The sequence below is a fragment of the Jaculus jaculus genome, chromosome 3 (assembly GCF_020740685.1).
Source record: "Jaculus jaculus isolate mJacJac1 chromosome 3, mJacJac1.mat.Y.cur, whole genome shotgun sequence".
NCBI classification, from domain to species: Eukaryota; Metazoa; Chordata; class Mammalia; order Rodentia; family Dipodidae; genus Jaculus; species Jaculus jaculus.
In genome coordinates this window covers 154,544,271-154,556,660 of record NC_059104.1, presented here as the reverse complement: position 1 = coordinate 154,556,660, position 12,390 = coordinate 154,544,271, and the positions used below count along the sequence as shown (strand labels likewise).

General features: G+C 38.8%; 1 protein-coding gene across 1 annotated transcript; it reads right to left on the bottom strand.

The window, feature by feature from the left end:
* Window positions 1-924, bottom strand: LOC123459484 (olfactory receptor 14A2-like). The gene has a single exon (XM_045146117.1). It carries the CDS (start codon window positions 922-924, stop codon window positions 1-3), a length of 924 nt encoding a protein of 307 aa, XP_045002052.1.
* Between the last annotated feature and the right edge of the window lie 11,466 nt (window positions 925-12,390).

Genomic DNA, 12,390 nt, shown 5'->3' with positions numbered 1-12,390 from the left:
TCACAAGAGCCTTTGCAGCCACCTCCTGAGAGCGCATTTCATATCAGTGTTCCTCAGGCTGTAGATCACAGGGTTGAGGGATGGAGGAAGCACAGTATATATCACAGAAAACACCTTGTCCATAACTGAAGGTTCATCTGAAGGTGGCTTAAGATAAACAAAATAAACAGTTATCATGAAAATGGTGAAAACAATGATATGGGGGAAGCAGGTGGCGAATGCTTTTGACTGACCTTTAGTGGTAGGAATCCTCAGGACAGTGGAGAAAATGTAAAAATAAGATATCATAACACAGGAGAAACAAAAGATTCCTAGACACAATCCCATTCCAAAACATACATAAACTACCACTAATGTGTCAGAACATGAAATCCCCAGTAATGAAGGAACATCACAGAAAAACTGTGGGATCACATCCGAGCCACAGAAAGGGTTGGAAAATATTCCAGCTGTGTACAAAGCTCCAAAGAGTGCTCCAATGGCCCAGGAAACTCCTGCCATCAGCACACAGACACGACCACTCATGATGGCCTCATAGTGCAGGGGACAGCAGATGGCTACATAGCGGTCATAGGACATGGCAGTGAGGACAAATACCTCTCCTCCTGAGAAGGAAGTCATTAGAAGTATCTGGGAAGCACATCCCGGAATGGAAATGGAATTATTGTGACTTAGGCTATTGATGATGAAATTTGGGATTGGGACAGACAAAAGTAAGGCATCAATCAGGGACAAATTCTTCAGGAAGAAGTACATGGGTGTTTGGAGCTGCAGGTCCACAGTGATGAGAGTGATAATGAGAAGGTTGTTCATTACAGCAGCCAGGTACATCACCAGGAAGAGCACACCACATACAGTCTGCAGGTCCTGGTCATCAGAGAACCCCATGAGGAAGAATCTTCTCACTGCAGTGACATTGGGCATTTTAAATTCTTCCTTTCACAGTGAATAGACATAAACAAACAAACAAAGGAAGATCAAAATATATAGGTACTCTGATATAGAGAAACATTCAGTAGAAAGGCTCTCATAAAACTACATTAAATACTTCTGCATTTTTAAAAATCCCTTTTCTACCATTACTTCTCTTCTTCGACTCATATCTAATTCTTTTTTTTTTTTTTTGCCCCTCCTCCTCTATCCTTCTTTCTCTGCATTTGTCTCTCTGTGTTTCTTTGCCTCTGTTTTTTGGCCTCTCTTTCTTCCTTCTCTCTCCTATATTTGCTGCTAGAGGTTTTACCTAGGATTTTTTCATGGTAAACATAAATGTTTTCCACTGACCTATACCACCAATACCTACTTAAAAAAAATAATTATCAACATGTGTGATATGTGAAGTCAACTAATATTATTTTTTAAATTTTATTTATTTGAGAGAGAGGGAGAGAGTTATTTGAGAGAAAAAGAAAGAGAAAAAATAAATGAGAGTGCTAGAGCCTCTAGCCGCTGCAAACTAACCTCCATTTACATGAACACATGTTACACATCAGTATGAGTAAATGTATAGATGAAAACATAGAAAAATAAAATAAAGGTGAAAATAAAATGTAATAGTTTTATCTAATTCTTTATCCTCAATCTCACCTTAGTACTAGATTGTTATGATTAAATTAACAACAGACATTGCCCAAAATTGCCTTTTTTTTTTGGGAGGGGGGGTTGAGGTAGGGTCTCGCTCTAGACCACGCTGACCTGGAATTCACTACTCAGTCTCAGGGTGGCCTCAAACACTACCCATGTTAAAGCCAGATCACAAAATTGCCCATATGTCTGAAGTTCATTTGAAGTAGCTAGAGGTCCTGGCACACCCGCACCAAAGCACATAGGACAGGTGGGAAGGCCAAAGACGCATGGAGAGGAAAATATTTTTTTGAGAATAAACTGGACAAATACACAAAGGTGATACTAGAAAAAGTGGTTATTTCATTACTGTTAATTTCCATATTTGTTGTCTGCCCTAATTTCCTCAGTATCTACAGAATTTTTTTTTTAATTTTGGTTTTAACATCTTTTCAAGAGAAATTGAAAGTCCATACTTTAAAACAATTCAGATTCTTCAATGCCTAGACAGAGTATTACTTACCAGACAGATTTAGGAAGAAGATGCAAAAGGGCCACATGAGAAAAAAGTTATGTTTTATCTAAAAATGAGTTCAATGTAGTGGTTAATACCTCAAAGCAAAAGAAACATTCATCCCATTTTAACAAATTCTGTAATATAGATATATGGGTACATCACTCTGATGAGACTGAATGATCTCTACAAAACAGTGGAGTTTCTTAACATGTTCTAAAGTATAAGAAACCAGAAAAGAATGTTAGCTTTCATACATTTTAAATTTGATTTCATTTGAATCCTTCTATGATGAAAAGGTCTGCAACACCTTTCTAATGCCCTTGGCTAACATAGTAGGATTTCCCAAAGGAAAGAGTCTTTCTGAACAGCCTTTCTGAGTAGTAATCTCTTAAGACATTTAGTATTATAGTAATTGGTTATGTCTGTATGCAGAATTGCTCAATCCCCATAAAATATCCTGGGATATATCATAAAGATCACAGTTGGTACTTTCACCAAATTATTTTAATTATATGTGCTTCTAATTATGCTGGCCATTGACTCATAAACAATATTATAATTAGAAGCAAATAACAGAGTATATAAAATATATTGAGGGCTGGAGGGAAAGATTGCTTCATGGTTAAAGGACCCAGGTACAATTCCCCAGGACCCATATGGGCCAGATGCACAAGGTGGCACATACATCTGGAGCTCCTTTGCAGCTGCTAGAGGCCCTGGTGTCCCCATTCTCTCCTTTCCCCCCACCCATCTTCCTCTTTCTCCCTGTAAATAAATAAATACAATTTTTTACAATTAAAAAACTTATTTAAATATTGAAAATTTGCCTTAGGTTTTCTCATGTACTCTTTATTAGTCCCTTTCCTCATTGCTGTAATATTTTGACAGAATAAATTTAAGGAATGAACATTTGGTTTTAACTCATGGATTGATAGTAAAATCAGTCTATCAAGAAAGGGAAGGCATGTGGTGGGATCACGAGGTGGAGATTCCATCTGCACTCAGAACACAGAAGGAAACGATGGGTGGCACTCTGCTGGCACCTGTTCCCCCTGTCCTTTGTATTCAGCCCAGACACCAGCCCATGTGATTGTGCCTCCCAGTACAGAGGTTTCTTCCCATCACAGTCAAGCGGCTTGGAAACGATCTCAGTTTCTTTCCCTGGTGATTCTAAATCCTATCATATTCAGAATTAATACTAACATCACAACTTTTTTTCATGTCTTTTCTGTTAATGACTCATAGAGAGGGTCTCTGAAGAGTACATTTCACATGGAACTAAGTAGTTGGTGATATTATTTACACACTGCTTTGAGAAGCCTTTCTGGACTACCAAAGTCATCCAGCAAAAATAACAAAATAAGGCATATTTATCATGCATTAAAATTCTTCATTAACACGGAATGAAAATGAAATCAGCTTTAAGTGTGTAATGGCCAAAATTTGAAAGTTTTATTCTGTATATGTGTTTGTTTATTAGACTCCTGAAAGATTTTAATGGCGTTATTTTAAAGCATTGATCCATGGTCCACAAATATGATTTTAGCTGAAGTAAGTAGAGTTTAAAATTCCATGTATTTACTACATCATTCTAAAGAAGCATTTAAACTAATAAATCTTAGTCTCTTTTACATGAACTGTTTAGTGATGCAATAAAACATAGAAAACTAAATGGCACTTTAATATCATTTACATTTCTGTTGCCATTGTCATCAGCTCAAGTTAAAGAATGTTTGTCATGAATATGAGCCAATCACAATGAAACTCCCAGGCTGGATCTACTAAGGTCCTGAATCTTCTTTATGAAAGTCAATCCACATTCTTGGTGTCTCTTACATCCTGGGTCTCTAATGCAAGGTAAACTTCAATGTCACATCTTTATGTATAGCCTGTCCATTACATTCCACTGGGGAATATGAATCCTCTACACATTGCTTTGCCTGGTATAAGACTCTGTGATGTTGCCACCATGACGTTCCATCTGCCTGTATAATAAGCACCACATGTATGATGAATGTTCTACCACCGTCTCAAGACATAAATGGTTCTTTTAGATCCTGTGTACAGGAGCTTCAGAGAGCTTTTTCTTTTTACAGAAGAAAATAATTCTTCCTTGTGTTTTTCCTTTTCAGAGGGTGCCCTGGAAGCTTCCTTTTATATTAATTTTCTTTTTAGACATTTTGTTTTCTTTGTTCATTTTTATTTATTTGAGAGGGACAGACAGAGAGAGAAAGAGGCACACAGAGAGAGAGAGAGAGAATGGGCGTGCCAGGGCCTCCAGCCACTGCAAATGGACTCCAGATGCATGTGCCTCCTTTTGCATCTGACTAACGTGAGTACTGGGGAATTGAGCCTCTAACCAGGATCCTTAGGCTTCACAGGCAAGTGCTTAACCACTAAGCCATCTCTCCAGCCCCATTTAGTTTTCTTAAAGTAAGTTTTCATTCACAGCTTACATAAGCATACATAATAAAATCATGATAATTACCTCCCTCTACTCTGATTCCCCCCTCTCAAATCCACCCTCAGTCAAATCCCCTGCTCCCTCTAATTAGTCTGTTTTTGATGTCGACATATGTCCTCCTATTATGAAGATCTTCTGTAGATAGTGTGAGGCACTATGAGGTCATGGATAACAAGGCAATTATTGACTAGAAAATTACAATGTAAGCAGTCCTACTCTTCCTTTGGCTCTTACATTGTTTGTTAATTATTCCACAATGGACTCTGAGACTTGAAAAGTATAACAGAGATGTATCAGTGCTGGACACTCCACTGTCAGATCTTCTAAGCAATATGGTGACTTTTTATCACCCAGTGATCCAATGATCACTAGACATCTGAAAAGAGAAGCTGCAAAGGTGGGAGAGATAGCTTAGCAGGTAAGGTACTTGCCTACAAAGCCAAATGATCCAGATTTTATTCTCAAGGACTTATATAAGCCAGATGCACAAGGTGGCACATGTGCCTGGAGTTCTTTTGCAGAATCTAGAGGCGCTGGCACACTATATTCTCTCTATATATCTCTTTCACTCTCTCATAAATTAAAAATAAAAAAAGAGGGCTGGAGAGATGGCTTAGCGGTTAAGCACTTGCCTGTGAAGCCTAAGGATCCCGGTTCGAGGCTCGGATCCCCAGGTCCCACGTTAGCCAGATGCACAAGGGGGTGCACGCGTCTGGAGTTTGTTTACAGAGGCTGGAAGCCCTGGCGCGCCCATTCTATCTCTCCCCCTCTATCTGTCTTTCTCTCTGTGTCTGTCGCTCTCAAATAAATAAATAAATTTAAAAAAATAGTAATAAAAAAAGAGAGAAGCTTCCCTAACCAAAAGAGATTAGTAGCATTACTAATCTAATTTTAAGAGTGTATATTGGGCATTTTAGGGGTGTATAATATATGCTTTTAGCCAGCAGTAAACATTACTTCCATAGGGCTCATAACCACACCACTAACCATTGGCTTTTGACTCAGTTTTAAGGGAACTTTTATAAAGGCCTTTATGTTTTCATATCCTGCAGTCCTTGGAAGGAGGGATCTGACTTCAAGGCATCTTTCCACATGACCCATGCCAAGTGCAGCTTCTCTTCAAAAACACAAAATTATTAACAGTACCAGCCTCTTTGTTCATGATTATTTTCTCCATACTAAATGTACTATTTGCCTGGTCAAACTCTTGGTTTTCATATATTCACATTTCATTTTTTGCTCTGAATTGTCAATGTAAAACTTGGAAGAATGTATACTATGCCAAATTATAAATGTTATACAGTCTTGAAATATTTTCTGACAAATTAGTGATATTACATGTATGTAGATATGGTATTCATCAATTCAGACTCATTCCAAATTTCAGGTTATCTATACAGTGGAGCAAGGCTCTTTGACAGGATGTGTCATAAGGGATCAGTCACTAATCAGAGGATTCTCATTTTTATCTGAAACCTTATGAGTCTAGATGTTACTGTCCACATTTTATCAGCATTATGGTCCTCAGAAACATTTTCCTCATCAACTATCAATTTGTGATTATAGTCTTCTAGAACTTCTCTGACACCCACCTACAAAATTTTCCACAGGCTATCAAAAATCCATTGCCAAAGGTCTAAAAATCACATTGTCTAGTTTATAACAGGAATACCCCTTCTCCTCTATGATCAGGCCTTGTTTTAGTTATTTTGTGCTTCTGTAACCAAAATAGTTTTGCCAAAAATAAATTAATGGAGAAAAGGCTGATTTGATTCATGGTTTAAAGTAAACTGTGGTCAGTCTGGATGGGAAGACATCAGCAAAAGCATCTCCAGCCCTGGCAAAGGGCGTCTGTGGTTGTGGGTTCTCAGTTGCTATGGTGAGACCTTGAGTCCTTTGGTGTTGACTCCACCACATCCTCTGTTCTTTCACCAAGCAGAAGAATTTGTGGGGCACAGTAGCTGCACCTGCATTTAAGAATTGAACTCAAACAAGCAATACATTCTAGACCAAGAGCCTGTCAACTGAACGACGATGTTCCTGAGCTTAGCAAGCATAAGCTGTCATTGCTGATCTCCTGGTTATCTGCATGAGTCTCCCTCCACTGTGAGCACTTCCAGGAAAGAGGCACCTTCTTCGCAAGACTCCATTTTACCCAGAATACAGTCTAACTAGAGTGTAAGTCACAATCTAATGTGATTTAAGGATCCCTGAGCTTGAAGTGTTAGTTACAGTAAAGAGATACTCTCAGCACATGCTTGCTTGGTTCATGGTTTCATGGCATATGAATCTACCATACCAGGGAAACTATGGTAAGGAGGGGACTCAGTATTAGTGAGAGGAACTTATGATGTACCTTATGCACATTTTTGTGGACCAAGAGCAATTACAGAAACAGAAGAAGAACCAGAATATAACCCTTAAGACCTGTCCCTAGTGTCCTACTGACACTAGCCAGACTACCCATATAATGATCCAAAAGACACCAATAAAACCACTATGAGCTAGAGGCAAAGTATTTGGACAAATGGATGTCTGAGTAATATTTTAGATCCAGACCATGATAGACATAATTGATATTATACATCAATATGAACACATGGTATAAATTATGCTAACACCATATGGAATGGATGTCAGTTACCAAGAATTGGGCCCATAGCTTCAGGTTTTCAATCATTAACTTTCTTTATTTAACATACAAAATAATTGATCTCATTATGACATTTTAATACACATGTTTTACTTTATTTTATTCATGTTCATCTTCCCTTATCTTGTCTGGAAACCCTCTAACAACACTCAAATGCCCGTTCTTCCCTCATTTCTTTCACTTTTTTACTTCCAAGTGATAATTCTTCAAGAATCTTTGACAAGTACTATTCCATCCAAGTTTCTGCTCAAGAAAAGCAAATTGAAATGATAAAGCCTCAAACCTCACTGAAAAAAGTAAAGACAGGTTGATATTGTATGCCTGTCAAGATTCTGCTTTTGTCCTATGCTGACCTATGCACACTGTTGTAAGGAAGTAGATGACAAACCCAGTTGAAGAAACATTTCCTAAAATAACTATTCTATGCTCTTCCAAAGTGTCAAGAACATGAATAAATAATCCAGACTGAAGAATGATTTCAGATCATGGAAAACAAAAGAAACATGGCAAGTAACACCAAACCTGACCCCGGACTTCATTCTGTTCTACAAGGGAGGAAAGCACCACATGAATTACATTTAAGAGTAAAATGAAGGCTGGAAGGCTGGAGAGATGACTTAACATTTAGGCATGCACGTGAAGCCTAAGGGCACTCGTTCAAAACTCCAGATCCCACATATAGCCAGACACAAAATTGAGGCAAGTGTGCAATATCATACATGCACACAGGGGAGCCCATGTGTCTGGAGTTCTTTCACAGTGGCTGAAAGGCCCTGGTACAGCCATTCAATCTCTGTCTCTCTTTCAAATATTTTTTTAAATGAGGACTGGAGAGACGACTTAGCCATTAAAGCACTTACTTGCCTGTGAAGCCTAAGGACTCAGGTTTGATTCTCCAGTAACCACATAGACAAGAAGCGCAAAGTAGCACATGTATCTGGAGTCATTTGCAGTGCCCAGAGCCCTAGCATGCAAATTTTTTTCTCTCTCTCTCTTTCATTAATTAATTAATTAAGAGTAAAATGGACAATGAAAGGAATGTGAAAAATAGTTATGGTCCTTAGATAAATATTCAATTTTATTATAGCTGAGGTCCAAAAGTGTCAAACTATTTAAATATGGGAAATCTAAGTAGATGTTCATCAGTTTGTTCACAATATTATTAAAAGTTTTAAGTTTTAAATTAGTCAAAATTAAAATGTTTTGGATTAACAATTATTATAAAAATATACATGCTCTGCCATATATTAATTGCTAAGTATACTTGGTCAAATCTGACATAGTCATAAGCTATTCAGATAGGAACCAATTTACTTTTACGACTTTGTAAGCTTCAAATGAAAAGTCAATCACCTCTAATAGAAAAAAATATATATTTTTGTTGTTTATTTGCACATATGTGTGTGGAGTTGGATGAGTTATGGTCCAGGGCCTTTTGTAACTACAAACAAAATAAGAGACACCTAAGATGCTTCTGGCATCTGGATGTACATGTGTGACTAGGAAAATCAACCTGGGGCTTGAAGGCTTTTCAAGCAAGCACATTTCACTACTGAGTCCCTTTATACTATTTTTTTTTTTAATCTTGAAATTTGCTTCTCTATGTAGAAAACATTTATTTGGTTCCTAGTCATCAAAACATTAAGTGACATTTAATGATATTCGTGAATAACAGTGTTAACAAGAATAGAAAAGATTCTTGACATTACCATGCAGCTTTCTATGCTGCTTAATAATACCACTAACCATTTGTGTAAAAGAGACCAAGATTCATTAGTTTTTCTCATACAAATCATTACACTAAAATTATCTTTGAGGAACCTAGCCAAAAAAATTTTCAATATATTTTATTTTATTTATTTATTTGAGAGAGAAAGAGGCAGAGAGAGAGAAAATGGGTGTGTCAGGGCCTCCACCATTGAAAACAAGCTCCAGATGCATGACACACACGCTACCTTCTGCATTGGGTTTATGTGGGTACTGGGAAATTGAATCAAGCTCCTTTGGCTATGCAAACAAGTGCTTTAACTGCTAAGCCATCTCTCTAGCCCCTAGCCAAAATTTTAAGTAACACTATTTAAATCTCACAACTGTCTTTTCCTACATAATATTGGGCCCATCAGCATGGTGTCAAGGATGATGAAAAAAGACAAAAGAATGACATTTCAACAGAAGAGAAAGGATTATCTGAAAAGGAGAAGAGGTTGATTGAAAAGGGAAGAGGAAGACACAAGAATGTAGTGGCAGGGAATTTTAATGAAAGCACATTATGATTATCAATAAAAAGTTATAAATGTCAAATGGGGGCCAAAAAGCAAGCACAATGTTGCTATTACTTTTTCTTGCTGGGGCAGACTCCTGATGAAGCACCTTATAGGAGGAAAGGGTTTACTTCAGGCTTACAGACACTAGGGGAAGCTTCAACATGGCAGAAGTTGGCTCACTTCATACATCCACAGGAGAGAGAGCCAACTGCCAGAGCAAGTAAGCAAGAACATCCAGAGCTGAAGCTGACTCTATACATGCCTAGTATAGGCAGTCAGTCCTGCTACAGCAAGATGTGGCATTCATTTACTACTGGGGCATCAAAATAAGAAAGACCAAGTGGTTCTAGACAATTGCCTAGTAGTTGCTGCAGCTAAGGCAGCAACCCCAAAACTTGGGGAAAAATCTTGAAATCCTCCCCCTACTATAAGAGGACATCCAAATTCCCAAATCTAGGGCCCCTGAACTTTATGTTGATTATATCCATTATATTAATATTCAATCCTTAGGTCCCAAGGTTTCTCACAGACTCCATCATGAGACAATTAGAGCCTTCAAACCTCAGATGATGTTCCAGAAAGAGCTGACTATGTCAGTTCTCTCAAGCTTCTACCACAGCCCCTTGGACCATCAGGCAACCACTGATACATGAGAATCACCTGTGTAGGAATGCCCTATATGCTTGAAGCAATCAGCCCAGTCTATGCCCTTACCTCTTAGACAGAAGACAGACATTACCTGAGGAGAGGAATGAGAGGACCTTAGGGGGCATGGATAGGTAGGACATGGATTGAGGGGCCTCCTGACACAGGGAAATGGGAAAGCAGACAGTAGAAATCCAGACAGTTTATTTTTTTTTATTTGTTTTCTTTTCAGCAAATACAGGCAGTTTGGTACCATTATTAGGCTCATCCATGACCTACCCCTTCCCCCATGGCCCCTCCTTGTTAATGTATATGGGTCGTGTGTTGTGGAGTTAGCCCACAGTTATGGGTACGATAAATGTCTCTGCATATCATGACCCAACATGTGGCTCTGACTTTCTTTCCGCCCCCTCTTCCTCAAAATTTCCCTGAGCCATGTTGGGTTCATTTTTGGTCTGCTTCAGTGATGAGGTGTTGGGGGCCTCTGAGGCTCTGGCTCTCTGATTTGGTAGAAATTAATTTTTCTCTTTGTTGGTCTCCTTCCCCCTTGTGCTGGTATCTGGTTCATCAGGAAAACAGCACCCTTGCTTGTTTTGCCAATTTTCCTTAGTTTCAGTCAGGGCCTTTTTGAGGTATGATGGGGTGGCTGTCTCCTTATGATCTGCATCTATGTGAAAAAGAGAAGCAGAATCTCCAATGGAGAGTGAGTTAGAACCAGGACAAATGAGATAACCCTTACTTTTTTAGTAGAGAGTTTAATAAGTGTAGGCCCTCTTATACCCCATGATTGATGGTAGCTTGATATTGGAGAGTGGTCTTATGTTTGGATATGGTTCTGACTTGTTTCCAGCTCCAGCTATGGGTCCTGCACCACTGAGGGGATCAGTTAGCCATATCAAGAGCAGTTGTTTCCCCACCATGGTTGTGTGCCACTATTGCACTTGTGTGGGCATCACAACAAGTTATTTGTTGCTAAGTAGGTTAGACCATGAGTTGCTTGGACAGATAATGGTCATTTCCCCCAGTCGCCCATGTAGCACCTTCTGGCACTAGACACACTGACTAGACAGTCTATTTTTAATTGAACACCACAGCAGAAAACCATAAAATCAGAAGCTGGAAAATAAAAAATAAATTTTTAAAAAGGGGCTGGAGAGATTGCTAAGTGGTTAAAAGAACTTGCTTACAAATCCTGATTGCCTAGGTTCAATTCCCTAGTACTCAAATAAAGCCAGATGAGCAAAGCAGTGCATGAATCAGGGATTTGTTTTTGATAGCAGGAGCCCCTGGTGCACCCATTCTCATTCTCTTTCTGTCAGTCTTTTCTGTCTTTCTGTCTCTTTGTCTTTCTTTATGAGATCCCAGACTATGATTTTGGTAAACCAACTTCTTTCTTGTTTTCATCTTTCTCACTTGCCTTTTCTACCTCTCAATTGGTGTCACTTCTTACGTTTTCTTGTGTGGGATCAAACACAAATGGTTATTTATTTCAGACACAAGACAAATGCAAGTTTCCTAGATCCTGTGAAGGAAGGATTGGAGGAAGAAGAGGGAGCTTCAAGAGGCATCAAGCATTGCATATGAGGACTGCAGGAATGTCTCAGCAGTTAAGGTATTTATCCACAAAGCCTAGATACCCTGGTTAGATTGCCCAGTGCTCACTTGAAGCCAGATGCACAAAGCTGCAAATCTTTTTGGAGTTCACTTGAGGTGGCTGTAGGCCCTGACATGCCCATTCCCTCTGTTTCTTCCCTGCTTACAAATAAATAAGTAAAAAATATATTTATGGCTGGAGGGATGTATTAGCGTTTGAGGCATTTGCCTGCAAAGCTAAAGGACCTAGGTTCCATTCCCTAGGACCTACATTAACTTGATGTACATGGGGACACGCAGGTCTGGAGTTCATTGGCAGTGGCATGAGTCCCTGGTATGCCCATTTTCTCTCTCTGCCCCCTCTTTCTCTGATATACATACATGTATATATATATATATATATATATATATATATATATATATATATATTTTTTTTTTTTTTTTTTTTTTTTTTAAAGAATTTCATGTGAAAGAGATTGATGACAGAAAATGTCTGGAAACTTCCTAGACCATGGATATTTGTAAGAGGTAGAACAGGGCTGGAGAGATGGCTTAGCTTGCCTGTGAAGCCTAAGGACCCTGGTTCGAGGCTTGATTCTCCAGGACTGACGTTAGCCAGATGCACAAGGGGGTACATGCATCTGGAATTCGTTTGCAATGGCCAGAGGCCCTGACGTGCCCATTCTTTCTCTCT